General features: G+C 47.7%; 1 protein-coding gene across 1 annotated transcript; it reads left to right on the forward strand.

Annotated features, from left to right (window-relative positions):
- Positions 1–6,363: 6,363 nt before the first annotated feature.
- Positions 6,364–23,774, forward strand: NYX (nyctalopin; the record flags this gene model as incomplete). The annotated part of the gene is made up of 3 exons (XM_079727998.1): positions 6,364–6,430; positions 20,591–20,698; positions 22,363–23,774. The coding sequence occupies 3 exons, from the start codon at positions 6,364–6,366 to the stop codon at positions 23,772–23,774; spliced, it is 1,587 nt and encodes a 528-aa protein (XP_079584124.1).
- Positions 23,775–27,587: the final 3,813 nt, after the last annotated feature.

The following is a 27,587-nucleotide window of genomic DNA, read 5'->3' on the forward strand; positions in this document are numbered from 1 at the left end:
AGCTTATTGTATCTTTGGAACCTTTTAACATATTTCTCCATCCTTCACATTTCTTTAAATGGTAGCTAGATCTGGAGGCTTGATTAGCTTCAGGTTCTTTTTTTTTTTTTTTTTTTTTTCTGCCCCAAACACTTCAATGGTAGGGCTCTGTACTTTCTGTTATGTCAGATCAAGAGGTACCTAATGTCTGGTTGTGCCACCTGGGGGGTATGTTTAAGAACGATCCGTAGGATGCATGATTTCATTGCAATACAGTGATTTCCTCATTCTATCACTTCTGCATTTATTATGTGTGATTCTTTTATAAAGAAAAACTTTCCCTAATCAACTACTGTATTTGGTTACCCTGAAATACAACCCATAAAGGAAAGGCAAGATAAATGCTTGATTCCTTCCCTTTAGTTATCACCTTTCAGAATAACACCCTAGTAACCTCCAAAGTCTACTGAGTTTTTCAAATATCATTATAAACTCATGGATTTAACAAATATATTTATTTTATTTTACAGTCAATATTATTGGTCCATCTTTGGCCAGTGGAACCACTCAACGTTCCTTCTACTCAAATATCTTTGATGGCTTATCTTCTGAAATAATAAGACGTTCCAGGATCATGTTGTACTTTGCCTGCCCCAGACCTGGAAACAGACTTTTCTTCAAGGAGCTCTGGTTCCTTTTACTTGGAAATGAAGACACCTACTTTTTTTTTTTTTTTGTTGCTGTACGTGGGCCTCTCACTGTTGTGGCGTCTCCCGTTGCGGAGCACAGGCTCCGGACGCGCAGGCTCAGCGGCCATGGCTTACGGGCCCAGCCGCTCCGCGGCATGTGGGATCTTCCCAGACCGGGGCACGAACGCACGTCCCCTGCATCGGCAGGCGGACTCTCAACCACTGCGCCACCAGGGAAGCCCTGAAGACACCTACTTTTGATGCAATGTAAAGAGCGATGATTTCAAAAGAGGCTCCAAGGAGGTGTACCTTTGGGCAGTGGGCAGCGTTTGCTGAGTGATACGCCAGGAAGGGACCCTGAGCCAGCTCTTCATTTACAGGTGAGCAAACAGGGTTATCAGCCACAATCGGAGCTACATGGCGCCGGGTCAGGAGGGCAAGGCTCTGGGACACCTTCCCCAGGGTGTGACCTTTGACAAGTCAGGCCCTCGCCCTGGCATCCCTTCCAGCCGGATATTCTGCGGCTCCAGGTGCGTGACTAACGTTCCAGGCACAGATGCACCCTGGGACTTTCCCGGGCCTCTGTCCCGCCCCGCAGAGCTGGTGAGAGTGGCTCGCGAAGGCGGGGACGGGCGGGGGCTGGGGGCTGAGGGCTGGGAGCCGCCCTGGCCCGGCTCCGGAGCCTCAGCGCCCTCTGGCGGCCGAGCCTGGTGGGGTGGGGCTTGGCGCCCAGCGGCTCCGCCTCTTCGCCCCCGGAGGGGTTGGGGCTGGGCCGGCGGATGCGGGCAGGAGCTGTAGAGGCTTCACGAGGACGTGACCTCAAGGGGAAAAAAACCACTGTGTGACGAGTGGTTGCTAACCGGGGTTAGCGAGCTGAACTAGTTCTCCGAAGCCCGGGGAGGGAGGGATGGAAGGAGGGGCTGGGCCGAAATGTCCAGACCGCTGACTCGCTGCCTACTTGCCCCTCCATTAGCGCTGTGGCGCGCCCTGCGCCCCGGGGAGGATGCAAGGGGGTGCGAGCCCGCACCCCGACTGTGTCTGGGCCTGCAGTTGGGGCGACGTCACTTCACCGGGAGTCCGCGGAATGAAGGCACAGTTTTCTCTGCCCCTCCCTTCCCCTCCCCCCAATTCCAGAAACGAAGCCCCTGAGCCCAGGCAGATCTAACCGGACCCGTCGGAGCTGGGTTTCCATTGGAAGGTTGGAAGTGAAAGGAAGTAGGATGGTTTGCTCATAGAGAACAAAGGAGTTAGGTGCTGTAGCCACAGAATGGGTTCAGCCAAGGTAGTTTAGGGGTGACTCCCCTCCCCTTCCCCCTTTCCCCTTCTCCTACTGCCGGCAGCGGGAGTGGTCACGGGGATGCGGATAGATTGTGTCCCTGTCTTACTAGGGTCCCGGAATAACCCAGGGACTGGGAGACAGGAGGACTGGGTCCTAGCTCCACTTCCACTCAACTGTCACCCTGGGGAGCTGGTCACTTAAGCTTTGTGGGCCTCAGTTTCCCGACTTGAAGAATGATGGTCTGGACTAGATTATGGAATAGTTTCAAGTACTTGTAAGGCATGGGAAGTGAGGGTATCTGTCCTGAGACCACCGAATAAGTCAGAGAAGAAGGTGGCGCCAGGGACCAAGGCTGTCATGTGCCCCAGTCCTTCTATAGTCCCCCCCACACCTCTGCCCACCAATTCTCACATGGGCTTCGTTAGCAAACATTTGTGCACCACTGCCTGAATGCCAAACATAGGCCCAGCCCTGATGTTTGTGGGACCTGGGACAAGAGTACACACGGAGGACCACATACCATATGTCTAAATATTTAAAAGTTATAAATCAAGCCAACAGACTCTTAAGCAAAATGTGTTCTATCCAACTACCTTGACAGATATACCTCCATGAATAGCAATCCGGAAGGCCAGGTTTAAGTTTGGAATTCTTGTATTCCTCAGCGTTCTGAGCAGGAATGTGGTGGCACAGAGAGTGGCCCCAGCTCAAGGGCTGTGGCGTGGCTTCCCTCTTCCCTGCCTGCGTCCATCCCACACCACAAGGGCCCTTTCCCACACACGTCCTCAAGTGCAAACAGATGCCCTTTAAGGGGCCACTTCTCCAGTGTGCACAGTGGTGGTACAGTCTACCCTTGGAGGATGGACTAAGAAAAACGGGTTCAGAATCTGTTGGGCAGGGAGTCCTGAGGTGCCGTGGCCCAATTCCTGGAAATCCCCGCCCCTTCCCCCAAATAGTTGGAATAATCCTCCCACTCATTAGCCTATGAAATTACCCAGCCCATAAAAACTAACCACCCCATATTTCAAGGCTCTCTCGCCTTCTGAGATGGCCCACGCTCTATCTGTGGAGCGTGTTACTCTCTAAATAAATCCACTTCTTACCTATCACTTCGTCTCCGAATTCTTTCGGTGACAAAGAAAGACTCTCAAATTCGCCAGGAACAGTCCCAGGTACCCAGAATCCGGTGGACATCTCCTTGGCACTTTGCTCGTCCTCCATCTTGCCCAGTCTGAGGGTGGTACCTGCCAGGCGTTATGGGGGTGCAGACTTGGACCAAGCACAGCCCTGGACCATCCAGACACTCCAAAGGGCAGGGCTGATGCCTGTGGGCGAGGAGGGAGGTTGCCAAGAGGGGCTCATTTCTTAGAGGAGGTAGTACTTGGGCTAAGCCTGCGGGAAGGTTGGGGTTTCAGCAGGTGGAGAAGTGGGGAAAGAAAGGAGCAAAGGCCTTGAGGATCAGCCATCCAGAGTCGGAATGTCTGTGAATTATGACCATGGTGTAGAAAGGCTGGAGGCAAATCTGTGTCCTCGGAATATCGCCGTACCATGTAGGGTGCAGCCGCCAGCTGTGCAGCCCCTGAGGGGCAGCCTCACCCATCAGAGCGGGATGAGACCCTGCAGCCCATCCCAGGGCAGCTCTGCATAGGGCAAGAGCCCCGACACCCCTCGCCGCACCATGCCTCCTTGGTAATCAGCATTTCCTTACCAATTCCAAGTTGGGGAAGCTTAGCTACTCCCCCAGCCGCCCTGATTTGCTGTAAGAGATGAGCCTGGAAAGAAATTTTCTTTAGGAATTGGTGCATCAGCCTCATTTTGCCTGCCAGCCAGAGGCTGCTGGAGAAGGAACGGACCTGCATCTCCTCTGGGAGCAGCCTCTACCAAGGGCGGGAGTTGGTGGATAAGTGCCCCAGCTCCCTGCCCTGCAGGAGAGAGAATTCTGAGACGTGTGCTCTATCTCGAAGAGCTTGCTAAGGGATTAGGCTCCGCTTGGTCACAGCACCAACTTGTTTGATAACACCATTGAGTTCTACCTTCCCCACTCTCCTGCTGGTGCTTACGCAATCGCTTCACAAATCAAGTACTTCCATTCTTATCATTGTCCCAGGACCTGCCTCTGGGGGAATCTGAACTAAGCATAAGGACATTTCATGTTGCAGTTGGGCCGGGGCTTCCTCATCAGTAAATAAAAGCGTGGAATGACACGATCGCTGATTTCCTTCCCAGGCTCTGCTGGAGTTTACCTCATCCTCCTGCCTCGTACGTATCAAATGGAAACAGGGAACTTTGCTTTGTTTCACTGGTGCCAGGCTGAACATGCCCTCGAGCGCTGGCCCTGTGGAATGGTCATGTTTCCCTGTGGTGTGTGTGTACGTGTGTGCCAGCAGGAGTCGGAGCACAGGAATGGAAAGAATCTGGTTTAGTATCCAAGTCCTTCCTGAGGGTGCCCATCGGAGGCCGCTGAAGTCTGAACCCCGGAACCCGAGGAGGAATTTTGTCTTTTCCTATCGTTAGAGGCCCCATGCTGAGTCCCTGCTGGCTGCCTCCAAATCAGTGCAGCAGGAATTACAAAGAAACACTAGGGCTCCCTCCCTCCCTGCCCCTCTAATCAGCCACCAGCTACATGGAGACAGAGAGCCAGCACTGGTGCTAACTGCCCCGGCAGCCCCCGAGTGGCTGGGGGCCTGCTGTCTTGCTCTCTGGATAACAGGGTCCGGTCTGAAGTTTCTCTTTGGGGGCATGCCAGTCAATCGCACTTCCTGTGACAACCCCTCCCTCCTTGTTTTTTTTTTTTCCCCTTGGGAACTAGGTTTTGATGACAAGGCTGCTTGTTCCCCAGTTGCTGTCAGTGTGACTAGCTGGCCCAGTGAATGGGCCCTTCGTCTCTCCCCTGACAGGCTTCTCATTGCTCCTTACTTCCCACTCGGGAGAAATGTCTGATTTCACAGGCAGAGGCGGTCTTCCTGAGGGAGATCCTTGGTTTAGAGCCCCAGGCCCACTAGCCTGCAGAAGACAGAAGGCAAGGTGGACCCAGTAAGCACAGCCCAGGGTTGTAGGTGCCGACAGGCTGCTCTCACAGCCACGTTTCAGTCTGTGGCCTGCTGCAGAGGCTTCATGGGGCCAAGGTTTGGAATGAAGGCTGCAAGGATGCCCCCAACACGAGCGGTCACAAGGGGAGAGCTGCCTACCGCTCTGGGGACAGGGACTTCATTTGCGGGCTCCCTCCGCCCACATCCATACCCCATCCCCAGTATGGCTTCCTTCCCAGCAGAAGTTATGACAAGTTCAACCGTATTTTGGCTTTCAAGACCCAAATGAAAGAAAACAAAAATTCCCCAGGGCACAGCAGCCTCAGATGCTTAGCTTCACACCCCGAGACCTCTTTGTGGGATGGGACTCCTGGCCCATCAGCACTGGCACACCAAGGCCATGACAGCCAGGATGCAGCAGGTTGCCATGGATACCTGGGAGCTTGCTCGAGCAGAGCTGAGGGCCAGACCCTATAGCCAGGCCCGGTGGATCTGCTGGGCCCAGAAGAATGTGAGGGCAGCCGAACTGCTGCCACCACGTTGAGCAGACCCCCTTCATCACTCCCCTAAACCAGGGCTTTCCACTTTAGGGAGCATAGGAGTCTTGTTAAAAATGCAGATGCTGATTCCAGGGGTGTGGGGTTGGGGTAGGGGTGCTGAGACATCCCCCTTCCTAACCAGCTCCCAGAGGCTGCTGCTGGTCTGAGGCCACACTCTGAGTCCTGATGGGTTTGAGAAATCTCAGCCAGGTTCTGAAAATGGCCCACGGACCTGCTGCCTTATGGGGTGGCAAGTATGGCCTTGACCCCAAAGCCGGGACTCCAAGCCTCGTGATAGTGAAAAGCCACCTTCAGTCTGTTTTTGGATCATCCGCCTTCAACTACTCCACAGAGAAGGGAAAGCAGCAGCCTGCATTTCGGGAAAACATCATTATTTTAAGCTGTTTTGTCCCTTCCCCAGCTCTCCAAGTTATATGACATGTCCTTGTTGAAAATGCTGATAATGCTATGTGGGTGGCAGGAAGCCAATTTCTGGCTGCACATTGCTTGGGGCTGGGGTCAGGGCAGGAGGCGGGGTCTGCGGCAGGTTTAAGGAGAGAAAGGGGCCAGGCAGATGGAGAAGCTGAGGCCTGGGAATAAAGCTGATTGGTGTGTCAGCAAAATCTGTCACTGGCTTTGGTGATTCGAAAGGCAGACACATTCTCTCATCTCTGTTAATCCTCATCTGATACAGGATTTTCCTGCCATTAAATCTAGAGAAAGAAAAACAGGCACTCAAACCTGCATAAGCAACTATTTCTCCTCTGCCCCGGCTCACCATCCTCCCTGCCCCCACTTTCCTTCTCTGTCGAATCATTTTTAGCATCTGTGGCTGCTTGACTTGGGAGATGGATGGGCTGGGAGAGCTGAAGGGCACCTTGGAGGAGGAGCAGTATCAGGCAGAGCCCCAGGATGGTAAGCAACATTTGGGGACTATTCACTAATGCTTCTCTGCAGAGGTTTCCTCTCTGTCCATTTCCTTGCTGGGTTGTCAGTGAGTCCATGTGAGTTGCTGCTGACGAAGGATTTCCAAACACATCCAAGCTGTCAGTTTGGGGGGAGCATCTGGTTGGCTGTTGTTACTGGTTTTTCCTAACCCAGCACCAAGGTGATGGGGAGAAATGCATGCAGAGAAGAAGGGGGAAAGGTAGGGCATTCAGGAGGAAGTGGAGGTATAGAGAGGGGCCTGAGTGACCTGGTTGTCAAGGGACCCCCTCCTGGGCACCCGGTGACCTGTGCTCTCTCCCCTTAGGTAGGGATTCCACAGCTGGGTGGTTCTAAGCCACCAGGTGCGTGAAAAGCTGCGGGATGCTGTTCCTGCTGCTGCATGGTGAGTTCCAAGGCCCCCTCCTTCCTTCCCCTAGCAGACACCTGCCAGTGGGTGAGGGGGTTGGGAAGTCAGTAGAAGATGCTAGAACATGCATGGAAACCACAGGGCTTCTACCCAAGAAGTGTGGGCTTCAGGTGGCTTCCATGAAAGCTGTACCTGGACACCAATACTTCTGATTAGGTTTCACTGAATGTGCGATCATGGGGGAGGGTACAGAGAGTTAAAGAAAACAGCAGGTCGGGGAGGGGGGGTGTTTTTGGTTTTTTGTTTGTTTTAAAAACAAAACTCCTGAGCCAAATATATGAAGTAAACTCTTGGTGGTTTTCTTATTCTAATTTCAGATATGAATTTATTGGTGTAATTACCAAAAACTATAGTGGTTTTCTAATCACATTATTTTAAGCTCATTTCGTTAAAAAATCCCTTAAAGAAATCATCTTCCTAAAGGAGGAAGATGACATGAAAAATATCATGTTGGAATTATGTGATTATGGATGTTTAGGAATTTTTTCCAAGTTTTTTGGTCCTATTGTTATATGGGTTTTAACATAATAAGAAGACATCCCCAATTTTTTTCCACACCTCTACAGCTCCAGCTGTTCCAACCCAACCGAGATAGCCCAAGGCAAAATCCCTTGTTAAGTTCTGCAGTAAGCAATTTACACAGACTCTGTTCTTCTGACCCTCAGGTGAATGTATAATTATTTGAGGTCATAACGACCCACATAATAGACCTCTCTATGCCATGCTGGCAGAGAAAATGTTGCCAGATAATTCTAAGAACGGTAGTAATAGAATTTTCTTATTCTTTAATTCCACCTTTAAAAAGTAGAACTTGCTGTTTTCAAGGAATCAACAGGTACACACTGTACCTTCAGTACACTCTAGGGATATCATGAGAGAGATAATTGCATAGCCTTTGTCCTTGAGAAACTTACATTCTTTAATGGCCGACTCAATAAGTAAATGAGAAAAAAAAAATTGGAACAAGGCTCAGGGAACAGTATGGATAAATAGGACATGACTTCCTAGCTGCAGGAGTCTCCAAAGGACAGAGGTTGACATTTATATAATTACAAACAGTCAGCTCCTTGCCATTTCTCCTACCTAGAAAGGATATGAAGTTTGATTGACTCATTGGGACAGAATGTTTGCTTCGAAGAGCCAACATTATTTTAATTCTGTACCCAAAGCTCTCCTGTTCCTCACAGAAAGCAGACAGTATTCATAGCCTGCATGTTGCCAAAGAGGAACTGTCCCTGCTGCAGAGACCCGAAATACAGACAGACTTCTTGTGACAAATTGGAGAGCTGAGCGGTGACATCATTTGCTAATAATAGATGCACTTAAAATTAATGACCATCTCCACCATCCCCTGGCGCTTTCATTTAAAACGCACTCAGCAGCACAGACAATATTACTCTGACTACAAGTCACAAGGATTGCAGACAACGTGTTCCCGAGAAGCAGGCAGGGATAGGACTCTACCACCCCAGCTAGAGAAAAATGACTGAATCAGCCTGACAAAACAAGATCATGGTGGAATCAGAGGTGGCTCATAGCAGGGTAAATCTAGGGCAAAACTGAAACAGAAATTCTCCACAGGAGGGTCTCCTGGAAATGCCTCTCCTCTCCCCCCTCCCCCATGGCAACCCCTTCAGGGTCTTCCTGCTGTCCACAATATCCCACTTCCTTGTCTTGCTTTACAGGGGTCTTCACCATCGGCTTGCTCTAAACCATGAGTCTTTAATGAGGGCTAGGGTTTGGGGCTTATTTGCCTCCTGTCTCTAGAGTCTTACTTAAGTTCTTAATAAGGGTTTGCTTGTTGAATGGGTGAAGCTGCCCAGATTAGAACCATGACAATACCTGATAAAGGTCTTGCATTAAAAAATATATATATATATATATATATATAAACTTCAAATCCAATCATAAGACAACCCATTGGCAAACATTTTTGAATAGCTGTTTCATCAAGGAAGATATGCAAAATGCTAATAAGCATATGAAAAGATGCTCCACATCAGTAGTCATTGGGGGAATGCAAATCCAAAGCACAATGAGATGCCACCTCACACCCACTAGGATGGCTAGTCAAAAAGACCATAGCAATTGTTGGTGAGGATGTGGAGTGACTGGGACTCTCCAGCTGGTGGGAATGCAAAATGGCACGGCCCCTGTGGAGAACTGTTTAGCAGTTTCTTGGGTCGTTCAACATATATTTACCATATGAGCCAGCAATCCCACTCCTAGATAAATGGGAAATGAAAACACATGTCCACAAAAAGACTTGTACCCAAGTCCTTAGTCACTATAGGTGACTTTAGTCACTTTAGTCAGCTTTAGTCACAATAGGTGAAAACTGGAAGCAATCCAAATGTCCATCAGCAGGTGACTGAATACGCAAATGGCGGTACAGCCATACGACGGAACACTGCTCAGCAATACTAAGGAATCATCAACTGATCTTCGGAGCAACATTGATGAATCTCACAAACACAATGTTGACTGAAAGAACCATTTTATTTCATTTACATGAAGTTCTAGAACAGGCAAGACTATACTTTGGAAACTGTATTACTGGTTACCTGGAGCAGAGGATGGGGAGGGGACTGCTGTCAAAGGGGCCTGAGAGGGCTTCCCTGGTGGCGCAGTGGTTGAGAGTCCGCCTGCCGATGCAGGGGACGCAGGTTCGTGCCCCGGTCCGGGAAGACCCCACATGCCGCGGAGCGGCTGGGCCCGTGAGCCATGGCCGCTGGGCCTGCGCGTCCGGAGCCTGTGCTCCGCAACGGGAGAGGCCACAACAGTGAGAGGCCCGCGTACCGCAAAAAAAAAAAAAAAAAAAAGGGGGCCTGAGGAAACTTTCTGGGTAGTAGGAATATTCTACATTGTGATTGGGGTGGGGGTTATGTGGGTGCATATGTTTGGTATACTTTCTGAACTATGTACACTTAAAATGGATACGTTTTATCGTAAGTAAATTATACCTGAATCAACTTGACTTAAAAGAAAAAAAGGAAGGTTGTAGGGAGAGAGCTGCACCCCAAGGAGGACAAATCCCTCGTTATTGAGAGTCAGGCACTGTGGAGAGCTGGGCAGTATGTGGGTTAGATTCATCGACGTCATTACATAGATAAGTAGCTGCTTCCTTTTGATTGCCAAGTAGTTTTCCCTTGCCTGGGTGTACTGGTTTGTTTATCCATTACCCTATTGTTGAGCACTTAAGTTGTTTCCAATTTGGAGCAGTTGTATTTAGACCTGGAGGACTTTCTGGGGCCTAGTGTTTTCCTCCTTAGATGGGACAGCTCTCCACCTCGAGATCCACAGGGCCTGCGAGGCCATTAGCAGACCACCCCTCTGAAGACCAACTGATTTCTCCACCGCCCCCATGATTCACATTGGCCAGCAAAGCTGCAGTGTGAACCCATGAGCCTTTCTTTTCTGTCACAGAAGATACCTGCATGATGTGAGAAGCAAGTTCTGGGGTCACTGTGAGATGAGAGGCCATGGAATGGTCTCCCTCACTGCATTTCTGCTTCCCTCAGCCCATTTGGTTCTGAAAATCCGGCACTGGGGCTTGGTCTGAGGAGTAATTGGGATAGCATTTACCGAGAGTGGGAGGGGAATGACTTGTAGAGCCAAAGTGGCTGAAGAGATTTTGCTGAAATCAGAAAATGGACCACATTTTCCCTTGCTATTTTGGCTTCGTGAGGCACAAGTTCTTTGAAAACAATGAGGGTGAAGAAACACTTCAAACTCAGTCTGTGGTTGGAAACTCCATGAGTAACTCTTTTCCTAGCAAACCTCAAGGGGCAAAAGCATATACTCGAAAAGCTGAGGACCTACGGAGAAATCCCTCAGCTGGTCTGCATTAAGATATCATTCCAAAAAAAATATAATTAAAAAAAAGACATCATTGTGCGGGCATCTGAGCCTGGCCATTGCTGCCTCCCTGCAGCTCGGGGGCTGGCCAGTATACTGGACCAGAATACAAAGGCAGGGACCCATTTCTGGTATTTGCCCCAATTCAGGGACACCTTGTACCTTTTTTTTGTTGTTGTTTGAAGTAAAATTCACTTAACAAAAGATTAACCATTAACCAGTTTAAAGTGTACAATTCGGTGGCATTTAGTACATTCACAATGTTGTGCATATATCCCCTCTATCTAGTTCCAAGACATTTTCACATCCTAAAAGGAAACCCGGTACCTATTAAGCAGTCACTACTCACTCTTTTCTTTCTGTCAGCCCCAGGCAACCACTAATCCATTTTCTTTCTCCATGGATTTGCCTATTCTGGATACATCATATAAATGGAATCATATGTGGCCTTGTGTGTCTGGCTGCTTTCCCCTAGCATAATGTTTTTGAGGTTCTGTTTTTGAGTACTGTCACATGCCACGTTGTAGCATGTGTCAATACTTCATTACTTTTTATGGCAGATTAATATTCCACCGTGTAGCTAGACCATGTTTTGTTTATCCATTTACCTGTTGTTGAACATTTGTTGCTTCCATCTTTGGGCTATTGTGAATAGTGCCTTATGGACGCTTGCGTACAAGTATTTGTTAGAACACCCACTTTCACCTAGGAGTGGAATTGCTGGGGCATGCGATAACTTTATTTTACACCCTGTAGTGTTTGATACCAAACAGACGAATCCCATCTTTATAAAGTTGGTCCACCTAGACCCCTGGTTTTTTTGGGGGGATTGGATTTTCTTTTTTTATTTCTTTTATTTTTGGCTGTGTTGGGTCTTCATTGCTGCGCACAGGCTTTCTCTAGTTGCGGTGAACGGGGGCTATTCTTTGCTGTGGTGTGCAGGCTTCTCATTGCGGTGGCTTCTCTTGTTGCAGAGCACGAGCTCTAGGCACGCGGGCCTCAGTAGTTGTGGCACAGGGGCTCAGTAGCTGTGGCTCGTGGGCTCTAGAGTTCAGGCTCAGTAGTTGTGGCGCATGGGCTTAGTTGCTCCAAGTCATGTGGGATCTTCCAGGACCAGGGCTTGAACCTGTGTCCCCTGTGTTGGCAGGAGGATTCTTTTTTTTTTTTAATTTTTATTTATTTATTTGTCGCGGCCTCTCTTGTTGCGGAGCGCAGGCTCAGTAGTTGTGGCGCACGGGCCCAGCTGCTCCGTGGCATGTGGGATCTTCCCAGACCAGGGCTTGAACCCATGTCCGCTGCATTGGCAGGCAGATTCTCAACCACTGCGCCACCAGGGAAGCCCCGGCAGGAGGATTCTTAACCACTGCACCACCAGGGAAGCCCGACCCTTGGTTTTTGACTTGGGCTATATATTGGAATTCCCTGTGGAACTTTTTAGAGTACTGATGCCTGCTTCCACACCTGAAGATTCTGATGTAATCTGGTGAGTTGTGAGTTGGTTAAAAGCTCCTTAGGTGATTCTAATGTGCAGCCCAGGTAGAGAACCATTCTAGATTCTTCCTTTGTAGTTTACTTGTAGTAATAACTTCAGTATTCTGACGCTTGGTATTTTGCTTTCCACTCTGGGGCAGATATTCACATGGTCCTTGAAGTACTGGTCCCTTGGTGAGATTTAATCTTGTGACAACAGTGGCTCATGGAATCTGCTGTTAGCTTGGCCCAGTGCTTTCACAGCTGTTTCAAGTATTACAAGTCATTTGTTCCTCATAATTGTCCATCTATTACAGATGAGGAAACTGAGAAACAAAAGAAAAAAAACAACAAAAAAAGCAGTATGAGAGAGCAGGGGAGGAAAGGCAGTGTCATCAGAGTTTACGAGAGATTTAGCGTGAGAGGCCACACCCTCAGGAGGAGTGTTTCCAGACCGAATGCTCTGGAAAGCCCCACATGTGAATCCTGGAGCTATGACAGAGGCAGGCTGAGCTGAGGCCCATCCTGCTGAATTTCTCATCTTCCCCTCCCTACCTCAGGCTGGGAATAAAGGCACTGAATCCTTTTCAGATTTCCACATGGAGCCTTCCCAAAAATTCCGATGGGAGAAAATAAATTGCTAAGCAACTGCCAATGAGTTTGACTTCTCTTCTCACAAACTGTGATCTTTATTTTAATTTGGTAAATGTGTTTTTGGCCAAGGGATTCCCATGGAACTCAGCTCTGGACAGCCAAGGAGATTTGTCTTTGGAATGATCCCTTCTGATTCCAGGAGAGGCCGCTTTTCATTTGAATTTGGAAAAATTGGGGATGGCCTAAACAATTTTTGATTCCATTTTCTATATTTCCTGCCAATGAATGGCAAAGAGCTTCCTTTTGGTTGAGGGGTGCTGCCTGGTCTCGAATTTGAGTCATTTTCTCTTTCAAGGTGAAGAGTTCATGAGGTTCTCAGGGAAAGGGGGAGGGGCCAGAAGGAGGAGATGGTACTCAAGGGATTACGGGAACCTGTCGGGAACCTGTCTTACTTAGGATGTTGCTCAGGAATCTCACTGCAAGCCATAGAACCCACTCCAGGCCACTGAAGATGAGAAGGGGTTTATTCAGGGATGCTAGGTGTTCCCAGGCTTCCTGGTTGGAGGTTCACTGCCCGGAGCAATGCCTAAATCAGGTAGTGGGGCAGTTCCAGCAAAGACCCCATGGCCACCACCACTGGGGGACACACCTGACCGTTCACAGGCATCATGCTGGGTGCTGGGTGCCTGAAATTCCACCATGGGAGCCTGGAAGCCAGATGCGCTCTGCCACCATCCTGGCCAGAAAATGGTTTCTGCCTGGCGCCTACTTCTGACAGGCAAAGCTAGGTCACATGCCTGGGCCCTAACTGCAAGGGAAGTTGAGAAAAGAGAGTTTCTGGCTTCTGTATTGAGGAGGCAGGACTTATAATGTAGGAAATTCCCTAAATGTATGAACAGTACTTAAAAGGAGCTGGGTAGCCGGAAAAGGCATCAGATGTCCACTACAAGCAGAGATGGTTTGGTTGCAAGGAACAGAAATCCACTGGTCTGCCCAGATGGTTTGAGTGGGTTTCTGAAATGGAAGCAGGGAAATGTCACAGAAATAGCTATAGCAGGGCCTTATGGGAACTAAAGGGCTGGCCAGGAGCTTTCCACTGTCCCTGATCTCCTTTTCTGTGATTCTCATGGCCAATCTACTCCTCTCTCTGCACACCAGTTTCCTTACCTTGCCTTTGGCTCCGGCTCCCCGATGACTTTGACCTATATACATGGCTTTGGTACAAACCCCAGCCCCAATGCTATATAGCAGTTGGTGCTCACATGATTTCGCTGCCTGTTCCATGTTCACAGGGAAGGAATGAATCTGATTGGCTCTGCTTAGGTCAAATGTTCACCTGGGCTTCCCTGGTGGCACAGTGGTTGAGAGTCCGCCTGCCGATGCAGGGGACATGGGTTCGTGCCCCGGTCCGGGAAGATCCCACATGCCGCGGAGTGGCTGGGCCCGTGAGCCATGGCCACTGAGCCTGCGCGTCCGGGGCCTGTGCTCCGCAACGGGAGAGGCCACAACAGTGAGAGGACTGCGTACCGCAAAAAAAAAAGTTCACCTGCAGTCCAAACAGCTGTGGCTGGGAGGAGGCTGCAGAGAAACATGGGGTTTTGAGTGGGGTATTTTTTCTTAGACGTGGTGCTTGGCAACAGCTGCTGTCCAACTGTGGAAAATGAGAGCCAGAAGGGCCCTCCAAGGTCAGGAAGTGCAGGCTCTTCAGTTCACAGTTAAAGAAACAGAAGCTCAGAAAGGCTAGGGTTGGGGGGGTGGGGGATAGTACAGTACACTGGAAAGACAAAAATCAAAGGTTGGTGGTGTTTAACCACCCTGAACCCGAGTTTCCTCTTTTTGTGAGTAGAAGAGAAGAATACTTACATTGCAGGGTTGTCATTAAATGGAATAGCAAGCTTAGCCCCTAGCAAATACGTATTAAAAGTTGGTTATTATAAGAGCAAAAGAAACCCATAAACTGTGGTTAATTTGACTAGCATTAGACATGCTTATATCACCTGGACAACATATAGTACCATACTTCCCAAACTCTGCCCTGTGCATATTTGCTGTCTTTGGGGGTGGAATACATCTGCAGGCCATGTCTGTTGAGCTCCCAGAGCCACTTCAAGCAGCTGTCTTCTGGGACTGCATGTACATTTAATCGTATAGTATGTACTCTTGTGTCAGCTCTCTTTTGCTCACCGTAATGTTTTTGTTGTGTCAATAGTTTGTTCCTTTTTATAGCTGAGTGGTATTCCACTGTATGGCTATATCGTAATTTATTTCTCTGCTGTTGAGTAATTTCCTGTTTTGGTCTATTCTGAATAAGCCACAGTGAACTTTCTTGTACAGTCTTTATGTGGACTTTTTTTTTTTCATTTCTCTTGGGTAAATACCTAGGAATGGAATTGCTGAATCATACTCATATGTTTAGCTTTAAGAGATACTGTCAAAGTTTCCCAAAGTTATTGAACTATTTTCCACTCACATCAACAATGTAAGAGAATCCCGTTGTTCTACATCCTCACCAGCATTTAGGGTTGTCAGCCATTCTAGTGAGTGTGTAGGGAAATCTCACTGTAGTTTTAATTTGCACTTCCCAAATGGCTAATGATGTAGAGCACCTTCTCTTGTGCTTAATGGCTACTTAATATATTCTTTTTTTTATTTTTTATTTTTTGGGGGTAGGCGGGCCTCTCACTGTTGTGGCCTCTCCCGCTGCAGAGCACAGGCTCTGGACGCGCAGGCTCAGCGGCCATGGCTCACGGGCCCAGCCGCTCTGCGGCACGTGGGATCCTCCCGGACTGGGGCACGAACCCGTGTCCCCTGCATCGGCAGGCGGACTCTCAACCACTGCGCCACCAGGGAAGCCCATGATTAACTTTTAAAGAAACTGCCACATTGTTTCCAACATGGTTGCACCATTTGACATTTCTACCAGCAGAGTAAGAGAGTTCCAGTTATTCTATATGCTCTCCAACACCTGGTGTGGTCAGTCTTTCTAATTTTAGTCATTCTAATAGGTGACTATTTTAATTTGCATTTCCCTAACAACTAATAATGTTGACCATCTTTTCATGTGTTTATTTGTCTCCTGTATATCTTTTTTGGTAAAGTGTTTCTTCTAATATTTTGCCCATTTATTAATTGGGTGATTTATTTATTTATAGTTTATTATTTAATAATATCATCAAATAAGTTTATTTATAAACTTATATTTATTTGAATACTATTATTTAATAAATTATTTATAATTTGTTGCCTGTTTTCTTATTATTGAGTTTTGAGAGTTCTTTAGAAATTTTGAATACAAGTCATTTATGAGATATATACAGAGAAAATATACAGATATTTTCTCACAGTCTGTGGCTTGTTTTTTCATTCTCTCAAGTGTCTTTCAAAGAGGAGAACTTTTAAATTTTGATGAATCTAATTTATTACTTTTTTCCTTTATGGTTAATGCTTTTTTTTTTTCCCCTAAGAAATCTTTGCCTACCACTAGGTCACAAAGATATTCTCCTGTGTTATCTTTAAGAAGCTTTATAGTTTTAGCTTTTACATTTAGGTCTTTGGTCCATCTAAAATAAGTTTTTGTGTATGCTGTGAGGTAGGGGTTGAGATTCTTTTTTATTTTCTAGGGATTTCAATATGCATCTTTAATTTATCATGGTCTACTTTTTTTCCCCCATGGAAAAACCCTCTTGTTTATTTGATTAAACAAAAATAAAATAAGCTACATAGGAACAATTTTAAAGTCCAAAGAGACACCAACTTTGTTTTAAGTCTGCAGTAGCTGATGCAGCATCTCCTTGCTACCTTTCCCAGCCTTCTCTGTGGACTACAGTGATACATTCAGAAGCTTGTTAGCTAACACAGGAGTTTTTGAACACTTTCCAATGAAGAACCAATGAAGAACATTGGTTCTTCACCTGCTCATTGTCTGTCATGCCTGAGGCCTGCAGTATATCATTTAAGATTTAAAAGTAAAAATCCGGGGGGGGGGAACCCACCCCAAACAAAAACCCACCTTAAAGGTTTGGGGAAAAGCCTTTGCTTCCCCATTCTCCACTTAATTGACGAGATCCACACCACCACTGCAATGCCCATTTTTAAAAGCATCATGAGGCAGTCAGCACCCAGATGGGCTTGCAGCATGGTTTCTGTGGCCCACGCAGTTATGCTGGTGGTGCATACCCCTTACATCAAGTCTGTATCGTGGTCTACTTTGAATTAGTCTTATACAGTTTCATGTGTAACACGAGATCCTTATGAGTACAATTTAGTTTACCCTTCTTCTCATTCTTTATGCTATTGTCATATTTTTCATTTACATATGTTATAAATTCCACAACACATTGCTAGTTTTGCTTTCAACAGTCACTTGTCTGTTAAGCAATTAAGGTCTTTTATATTTAGTGGCATATTTGCCATTTCCATTGCTCTTCATTCCTTCCTGTAGATCTGACTTTCATCTAGTGTCATTTTCCTTCAAGCTAAACAATGTCTTCATTTCTTGTTGTGCAGAAGATCTGATGTAGATGCATTTTCTCAGATTTTGTTATCCTGAAAGCATCTCTATTGTACTTCATTTTTGAAGATATTTCCATTGGATATAGAATTCTGGGTTGCCAGATTTTGCTTTTCTTTCAGCAGCTTATAAGACATAATTCTATTGTCTTATGCCCTCCACTGTTTCTGATACGAAATCAGTCATCACTTTTTAATTGATGTTTACTCTATGTAATGTGTCTTTTTTCTTTGGATGCCTTAAAGAATTTTCTTTCTACTTTGGTTTTCAGCAGTTTGACTGTGATGTGCCTAGATAATATGTGTGTGTGTGCACATGTGTGATATTAGTTGGGGTTTGCTGAGCTTTGTGTTTTTAATCAAATTTTGGAAATTGTCTTCAATTATTTTTTTGCCATATTCTCTCTCTTTTCTCCTCTGGGGCTGCAAATACATGCATGTTAGTCTAATTGCTTGATGTTGTCCCATAGGTCATTGAAGCTCTGATCATATTTTTTCCAATCTTTTTTCTCCCTGAGCTTCATTTTGGGTAATTGACTATTGACTTCTTTCAAATTCATGAATATTTATTCTGTTGTGTCTAGTCTGCTGTTTTTCTTATTCAGTGATTTTTTTTAAAAATTTCAGATATGGTATTATTTCAGTACTAAGATTTCTACTTGGTTCATATTCACAGTTTCCATACCTTTTTTTTTTAATTGACCCATACTTCTAAAATTCACATTCCCCATGTCCTCATGCGTTATATCCATCTTTTCCTATAAATTCCTAAACATAATTATAATAAATCCTTGTTTTGTAATTCTAACATCTGGGCTGTCACTGTGTCTGCTTCTGTTAACTATTTTTTTTCCTCTTGAGCAATGTCGTGTTTTGCTTCTTCTTCACATATCTAGTATTATTTGATTGTATAGCAGATATTGTAGATTGTAGTTATAGAAACTCTAGATCCTCTTATCTTCCTTTGAAGAGTGTTGAATTTCCTTCTGGCCTTCAGCTAAACTACTGGCAGATCCCCTTGATACAGGGGAAGCTTGGTTTCAGTCTTTGTTAGGGAAGGCCTAGTTCCGTTTTACCCTTTGCCCTGGGAAATGGTCTTTACTCCTGAGGTGTGGCCCTCCAGGGTTTCAATGGAAAGGTCGAGGTATTTTATAAGAGCTTCTAACTTGGTGGACTTTGAACTCTTAATCTGCTTCCCATTACTGGGAAATTGCTGAAATCTCTGTTTAGTTCTCTTGGAGTTCTGTTCTTGGCTCCTTGGACTCACTCCACATACATGCACTTTAGGACTCAAACAAAGATCTAAGGGGAGCTTGTGAGCAAATTTTGTGGCTCCCTCTTTCTTATGGTTTCCCTCCTCGTTTTCCAGCCACTGTTGCTGCTATACACTCTGACCTCTAATTTCTCAGCCCAGTAAGACTCTTGCTTTCTGCTTGAGCTCTACTGCCCATGTGCAGTGTGGACTTGAAAATGCCCTGAGAGGAAAAGCCAGTTAAATGTGCCTCTCAGTTTGCTTCTTTTCATTTAAGGGTCGTATCTACTCTGGTGGCCTGTTTAGGTTTCTCTCCAGTGCCTTCAAGTGATTTTTTAAAAAAATTTAAGTACAGTTGATTTACAGTGTTGTGTTCAAATGATTTTTAAAAAAATATTTTTCCAGAGTTGACACTAGTAATCAGCAGAAATGTTAGTCTGATACAAGCTACTCTGCCATTATTGCAAGCAGAACTCACCCAAATGTTATTATTCTTTAATTTAATTAATTAACTAATTGGCGGCGCCTCATAGCATGGGGGATCTTAGTTCCCCGACCAGGGATTGAACTCGCGCCCCCTGCAGTGGAAGTGCAGAGTCTTAATCACTGGACCGTCAGGGAAGTCCCTATGTTATTATTTTTTAAAATTTTGTTTTGGGGACTTCCCTGGTGGCGCAGTGGTTAAGAATCCACCTGCCAATGCAGGGGTCATGGGTCCGAGCCCTGGTCCAGGAAGATCCCACGTGCTGCGGAGCAACTAAGCCAGTGTGCCATAACTACTGAGCCTGTGCTCTAGAACCTGCGTGCCACAACTACTGAAGCCCGCGTGCCTAGAGCCTGTGCTCCGCCACAAGAGAAGCCACCGCAATGAGAAGCCAGTGCACAGCAACGAAGACCCAACACAGGCATAAATAAATAAATAAATAAATAAAAATTTTGCTTTGGTGCCCTGTTTTTCTGGCTCACTAGGCATATACTTAGTCTTCATGTTGGGTAAACCAATACTGGAGTTTGGTTGTCTGTTCTGAGAATTTACTTGATTTAATTTAAATTTCACTAAATAGTCCAGTAAATTAGTTATTGTTCCTAATGGCTATCAAAGTTTCAGAGGCTGAAAATAGGTCTCTAATAGTGACATCTTGAGTGAAAAAAACCACTTTAATCTATTTTGTGAAATAGGTAATACATTCACATGGCTCAAAATGTACAAGGTAAAAAGATATACAATAAAAAGCTTCACCCCCACCCCTGTTGCATGTATTAAAAAAAAAAAACTGGCAGCCAAAGAGCCCAAACTTTGATCTCTTGCATTATGCAAACAAGTTGGTTGTATCCTGTCTGTCATAATCCCATGAATTCCTTGACAAAGTTTTAAAAATAAATGACATCCCCCAGCAGGGATTGTTACAGAGGAAGGCATCAATTCTATTTAATTCTGCAAATACTTACTGAGCCATACAGTGCGCCTGGAACAATATTAGCTATTGTGGAGCAGAAACATGAGTCATATGGTTGAGAGTGCACTTCCCTTAATTAGAAAGGAGAAGAGAGTAGAATGAAGGACTATTTGTAAGGAAATCTGATGCCTCTGCTTGACCCACTTGGAAGAGTTAATAGAAGAAGGTTCTGCCTCTGTCCAGCTGATGCCTGGAGTTAAGGTTACATTCTTGGCCCTGTCTCTCTAACAGGGTGTCTGTCCCGCCCAGCAGCTGCCCCGTTTACAGCCAAGCCCAGCACAGGGTCCAAGAACTTTGCTGGAAGCTTGGTGTCTAGTTCACAGTTCTTAGGGAGAGAGAAAAGCTAAGTCTCTGGAACATCAGAATTTTGAACTAGCTACAGTTTACAACTGAAGGGTTCCTCAAAGGGCTGAGTGTTCTCCAGCCAAGGCTGAAAGGGCTGAATCCCCTTCCTAGAAACTGAGAAAAACATGAGTGTCCATAACAGATGTACTGAAAAGACATTGGAAGCTGAGCAAACCTACAGAGGCAGCAGCAAGCAGATCTACTGATACACACTCCTTGTGTGGCCACACCTTCAGGTTCCCACGAGGGCTTGGATAGGCAAGGCAGCATCACGTGTACACAGTGGGAGGGACTGCACAGTAGCCAGGGTGTTTGCCGGAATTTGGGAGTACTGTCGAGGACAGGTAGAAATTATGAATAGCAGTGGTCAGGTTTTACATCTGGGTACCTTTGCTCCTCTGCAGGAATTTCAGATGGAGCACATTCCACCTGCCAGCTGCTCCTGGCCAGAAAATAAAATTTGTGCATCTTCCATCCTGCCTTTTCCATTGGAACTGAAGATGGGGCTTGGGACTTCTGGCTACCATACAGAAGCAGGCCATGCCATTCTGCTTTCCTGCAGGTGGCAAGCCACCTGGAGGGCTTTGGAAGTCTTTATCTGATCCTCCATTCAAATGCTCAGAACAAAATTAATTTATAAGCACCAGTCCTTCCCCTGATGATGGGAAAAAGGCTCTAGAGAGCGAAGACTGGTGAATGGAATTAACCACACAGTGTCCACAAGTAATTTTTGAGATGTGTAAGAAGGTCATCGATAGTTTATTTAGTATGCTGTCCTTATGGCTTAATTATAGTGACTTAAAGAAAAAAAAAAAGATTGATAGGCTTTACTTTCATTCCCAACCTGTTTCCTAATTCTCCCTTCTTAATGAGGCTTAATTTGCTCAGTGGGGGTTTTCAAAAATTGAATTATTATTATTTTTTAAAATGTATTTAATTTATTTATTTTTGGCTGTGCTGGGTCTTCGTTGCTGCACACGGGCTTTCTCTAGTTGCCGTGAGTGGGGGCTACTCTTTGTTGCGATGCGCAGGCTTCTCATTGCGGTGGCTTCTCTTGTTGCAGAGCACGGGGTCTAGGGCGCGTGGGCTTCAGTAGTTGTGGCACACAGGCTCAGTAGTTGTGGCTCGCAGGCTCAGTAGTTGTGGCGCACAGGCTTAGTTGCTGCACAGCATGTGGGATCTTCCTGGACCAGGGCTCGAACCCGTGTCTCTTGCATTGGCAGGCGGATTCTTAACCACTGCACCATCAGGGAAGCCCTCAAAAACTGAATTCTTACGGTGGGAGGGAATACAGCAGCACCAATAGAAATATAATGCAAGCCACACATGTTTAAATTCTCTAAGCAGCCCAATAAAAAAGGTGAAAAGAAACTATCGACATTGATTTTAATATTTTCGCTAACCCAATATATCTAAAATATCGTTTCAACATGTAAGCAATATAAAAATTATTGATGAGATAGTTCACCTTTTTTTGGTACTAGGTCTTTGGGATCTGGTGTGTATTTTACACTGCGAGCACACCTCAGTTCAGGCTAGTCACATTTCAAATGCTCAACAGCCCCATGTGGCTGGGGGCTAGGTACTAGGCAGTGCAGGGCTAGAGCGTAGGCCACAGTGATGCCCTCCAGGTCCCTCTATGCATGCAGACAACAAGCCCTCTAGGTCGCGGTCTAGGAGAGCATAAGCCATGATACAGGTGGTGGGAAGCGGGATTTAGGATTGGGTCAGGTGCCTGGATTCCAGCTGAGTTTTGCTGATGAACAGAACTTGAGAGCAAAGGCGAAGGGTGTGATGGGTGGGGAAACCTGAGTAAGGTCTGGGAGGCGGAACGAGGTCCTTTGGAGGACAGGGCTCTGTGGGACATTTGAGAACTTGGTGGATGGCCGCATTCTGCCACGCTTACGGGTAGGATTGGACCTGAGGCGATCCTGTGGCTGACAGTTGTTCCTTTTTTGTTTTTTCTCCTCCCTCCCCTCTCCCCCGTCCCCGTCCCCGCCCCCGCCAGCGGTGGTCCTCGGCCTGCCCAGCGCCCGGGCCGCCGAGGACGCCTGCGCGAGCGCCTGCCCGGCCGCCTGCGTCTGCAGCAGCGCGGAGCGCGGCTGCTCGGTGCGCTGCGACCGCGCGGGCCTCTTGCGGGTGCCGGCCGAGTTCCCGTGCGAGGCGGCCTCCATCGACCTGGACCGCAATGGCCTGCGCTTCCTGGGCGAGCGGGCCTTCGGCACGCTGCCGTCGCTGCGCCGCCTGTCGCTGCGCCACAACAACCTGTCCTTCATCACGCCTGGCGCCTTCAAGGGCCTGCCGCGCCTGGCCGAGCTGCGCCTGGCGCACAACGGCGATCTGCGCTACCTGCACGCACGCACCTTCGCCGCACTCAGCCGCCTACGGCGCCTTGACCTGGCCGCCTGCCGCCTCTTCAGCGTGCCCGAGCGCCTCCTGGCCGAGCTGCCCGCCCTACGCGAGCTCGCCGCCTTCGACAACCTGTTCCGCCGCGTGCCCGGCGCTCTGCGCGGCCTAGCCAACCTGACGCATGCGCACCTGGAGCGCAGCCGCATCGAGGCCGTGGCCTCCAGCTCGCTGCTGGGTCTGCGCCGCCTGCGCTCGCTCAGCCTGCAGGCCAACCGCGTCCGTGCCGTGCACGGCGGCGCCTTCCGCGACTGCAGCGCCCTGGAGCACCTGCTGCTCAATGACAACCTACTGGCTGCGCTGCCGGCCGACGCCTTCCTCGGCCTCCGTCGCCTGCGCACGCTCAACCTGGGCGGCAACGCGCTGGGCCGTGTGGCGCACGCCTGGTTCGCCGAGCTGGCTGAGCTCGAGCTGCTCTACTTGGACCGCAACCGCATCGCCTTCGTGGAAGAGGGCGCCTTCCAGAACCTCTCGGGCCTCCTGGCCCTGCATCTGAACGGCAACCATCTCACCGTGCTCGCCTGGGCAGCCTTCCAGCCCGGCTTCTTCTTGGGCCGCCTCTTCCTCTTCCGCAACCCATGGCGCTGCGACTGTCGCCTGGAGTGGCTGCAGGACTGGATGGAGAGCTTTGGGCGCGCCGCGGACGTGCCGTGCGCCTCCCCGGGCTCCGTGGCTGGCCTGGACCTCCGCCAGGTGGCCTTTGGGCGTTCCGCCGACGGCCTCTGTGTGGACCCTGAGGAGCTGAACCTCACCGCGTCCAGTCCAGGCCCGTCCCCAGAGCCAGCGGCCACCACAGTGAGCAGGTTCAGCAGCCTCCTCTCCAAGCTGCTGGCCCCGAGGGCCCCGGTGGCGGAGGCGGCCAATACCACTGAGGGGCCGGTCAACGCCTCGCTGTCTGACAGCCTTCCCTCCCGGGGGGTGGGCAGCTCGGGCCACAAGACACCGTTTCTCCTGGGCTCTGGTCTTTTGCTCAACGTGGCCCAGCACGTGGTGTTTGTCCTCCAGATGGACTGACTGTGCCACACTGGGGTGGCCCAGATTGCCTTGCCAGGCAAGGGAGTTTAGTTTACTGGGCTTGATGGTGGTTGGTGTGGGGAGAGGGGAGCAGGATGGGGGCGGGGGGGTGAAAATTACAGCGGAGGGTGGAAGGAACAGTTTGCCTCCAGAGATGGCCCTGGGAAGAGGAGGACCCTGGGAAATGCCATGTGTGGGAGGGGGGAGATTATGGATTTCTGCTCCTGTCACATGGGCATAATTGGAAAAGAAGCAAGAAGGAACATGTGCCTTCTGGTGAGAAGACTAGGAATTGGAAGTTTCTAGGGCTACAGGGCTCCACTCCCATCCCTTCCCCCCATCTTCCAGGAAACTGGGCCTGCATGCCTGAATTAGAGTTAATCCATTGGCTAAGTACTAAAAACCGTGCCAATTCCCCTGGTGGGGCAACCATTAAGCCCAATCCCTGGAGCTTCCCTGGTGGCGCAGTGGTTATGAATCTACCTGCCAATGCAGGGGACACGGGTTCGAGCCCTGGTCTGGGAAGATCCCACATGCTGCGGAACAACTAAGCCTGTGTGCCACAACTACTGAGCCTGTGCTCTAGAGCCCGCAAGCCACAACTGCTGAGCCTGCGTGCCACAACTACTGAAGCCTGTGTGCCTAGAGCCCGTGCTCTGCAACAAGAGAAGCCACCCACTGCAATGAAGAGTAGACCCCGCTCGCTGCAACTAGAGAAAGCCCGCATGCAGCAATGAAGACCCAATGCAGGCAAAAATAAATTTAAAAAAAAGTCCAATCCCTTTGTTTTCTACTACAACCCTCCTCCCCCTCCCCCAGGAGCCTGGGGACACTAGGGTCCAGGAAGATGAGTAGGACAGGAGAGAAGGGCGATGGGAAAGGGACTTAGACCCAAGGTGGTGGCAGTGATTCGCGCAGTCTGAGATGTGTTAGGGGGTGTTTAAAACAAAGAATCATTTCATTTACTCCACAGTTATTCCCAGGGGTGGCCTCGGCCGCAAAGGAACTTTAGGGCAGGGTAGGGAAAAAAAGAGGAGGGGGCATTGTCTGTGGATAAATACATTTCTAAAAATACTACGATTAAAAACAAAAAAAGATTTAAAAGGTTTCTCTTCTGCAGGACTTTTCAAGTCTTTCATATGCAGACATGCATTGAGGAGGCCACAAAATCCTCTTTCCTTAGAGTTTTGTGGGAAGAGTGTCCGAAAGACACAGGGATGCTTTGTTAGTGGGGCAGGGAGTCTCCAGCTTGGATGATCCCATTAGGTGTGGAAATTATTATGGGCCGCACACTTTGGGGCTGACTAACGGGCCAAGAGGGAAGGAGGCAGCCAGTAGCTGGGAAGGGGGGCTGAGCGATTTCTCAGGGTGGGAGGTGGCCAACTGTAAGCCCCCAGGCCTGAATGCCAGAGTAGAGGCTGTGTGTCTGCTACATAACGTGCTCAAGCCGTCCTCCACACACGTGTAACAATGACTGCCTTTGTCAACATTCTGGCAATTCCTAATCTTAATGTCCTCTCTCTGTATTTGAAGGGGTGTGTTTTCGAAGACCACATGGATTCAGGGTGTGCTGAGCTGTCAGTTCTTCAAGGCCATAGTGCTTCTTCTGTGTCTCTAGGTAATACAAAGTATTAGAAATGTTGCAGAAAGCACCACGGAGTGCAGGAGTGTTCAAATGGATTGTGACCATTAGTGGTCATCAACTCAATTTAATGGGTCACAACCAGCATTTTAAAAAACAGGATAGGGCTTCCCTGGTGGTGCAGTGGTTGAGAGTCTGCCTGCCGATGCAGGGGACACGGGTTCGTGCCCCGGTCTAGGAAGATCCCGCATGCCACGGAGCGGCTGGGTCCGTGGGCCGTGGTCGCTGGGCCTGCGCGTCTGGAGCCTGTGCTCCGCAACAGGAGAGGCCCACATACCGCAAAAAAACAAAACAAGAAAACAAAAAAACCCCCCAAAAAACCAGGATAGACTCTAATGCCCAGATCCAAGAGGTAGATTGCTGTGTATAGAAGGAAGTTAATCTCCTGTCTTCTGCAGCACGCAAGCTGCTATTTTTATCTTCAACATAACACACTCTGATATCAGTATTGTGAAAATATTTGGCTGATGTAGATGTGATCTGAGTGGTAATATCCTTTATTTGGTATTGCCCAGAGCAGAGCATATCACAATAATAAGTAATGTGGGGACTTCCCTGGTAGCACAGTGGTTAAGAATCTGCCTGCCAATGCAGGGGACACGGGTTCAATCCCTGGTCCAGGAAGATCCCACATGCCATGGAGCAACTAAGCCCGTGAGCCACAACTACTGAAGCCCGCGCACCTGGAGCCCGTGCTCTGCAACAAGAGAAGCCACCGCAATGAGAAGCCACCGCAATGAGAAGCCCACGCTCTGCAATGAAGAGTAGCCCCTGCTCACCGCAACTAGAGAAAGCTTGTGCGCAGCAACGAAGTCCCAACGCGGCCAAAAAAAATAAAGTAAGTAATGTGCATGTTACCACATTATGTTCAAATTTCACAACTGTGTATAGCAAGGCTGCAGCAAACAAACTTCTCAAATATTAGCAACAGTTTAGAGAAAGATTAAGGAAGAACAGGAGTCTCTGAGCAGAAGGAAAGGAACAGAAAGAACAGAGAAGAAATGTTTGGCATCAGCCAGTATTTTCTAAACCGGTAATTAGTTGTCTGAGATTGGGAGGTGGGGCGGGAGCTCAGGCAGGGGATGGGAAATATATCAAAAAACACTTTAGCCTTTAAAACAATCTTAACTCCTGAGTCATGGAAATATTAAAGGAATTTACCAATCAAAAAAAAAAAACAGGATAGAAAAGTCACAGAGCATCACATGTAATATTATAAGTATTGTTTTGTGGAACTTTTAATCTGTATGCATTTGTTCAGATTATATATATGTGTGTGTGTGTGTCTGGATTGCTGCATATTTATACTTTATTGTGGCTTATCGTTAAAAAAGTTTGAAAGTCACTAATCTGGAACATGCATGGTCCTTTTTAAACTTTTCATTTGGAAAACTCTCAAACCTACAGAAAAGTTGCAAGAATAGTAGAACGAACACTTTGGCCATTCACCTAGGTTTCTCATTTGTTAACATTGTGCTATATTTGCTTTCTCTCTCCCTCCAAATTGTTATCATTTCTCACGAACAGTTTGAGTTAGTTGTAAACATCACGACCCTTTACCCCTACATACCTAAGTGTGTATTTCCTAAGAGCAAGGACTTTCTCTTATCCATGATGCCATGATTACAATCAGGAACTTTATCATCGGTAGAATACTATTATTTAAAATATACTCTATACTGAAATTTCAACAGTTGTCAGAATGATTTTTTAGGCAGTCCTTGTTTTTCCTGTGGGTGGAAAATGAGGTTCCTAGTTCGTGGCTTGTACTCATTTGATCACAATACTCAAAATTCTTAGCTCTTTGGTTGATTTTAATGTTTCAAAATGTATTCGTTCTCCGAATGTCTTACTTTTCAAATGTGAGAACAAGATGAGGTCAGAAATGTTGTTTGCTCAAGCTGTGTGTTGTGGCCATGGTAACTGAGTGAGGATCATGAGAATCCTGGAGGCGAGATCTCTGCATTGGGTAACCACGGGAGTCCACAGCAGACCTGCAGCCTGTGTTACTGAGGAACAAGGTGCCACCTTGGGAGGAATGTCCTTCCTTTCATTCGGAGTGGGTTCCTGAGAGTCAGCTGCAAAATGCTGCTCCAGGTCTGCCTGGGTAGTTAGACGGTGAGCTTTTTACTGAGCATTTGTTTGGCTTAAAGTCTCTGAACAAGTATCAA

The sequence above is a fragment of the Hyperoodon ampullatus genome (genome assembly GCF_949752795.1).
Source record: "Hyperoodon ampullatus genome assembly, chromosome: X".
Taxonomy (NCBI): Eukaryota; Metazoa; Chordata; class Mammalia; order Artiodactyla; family Ziphiidae; genus Hyperoodon; species Hyperoodon ampullatus.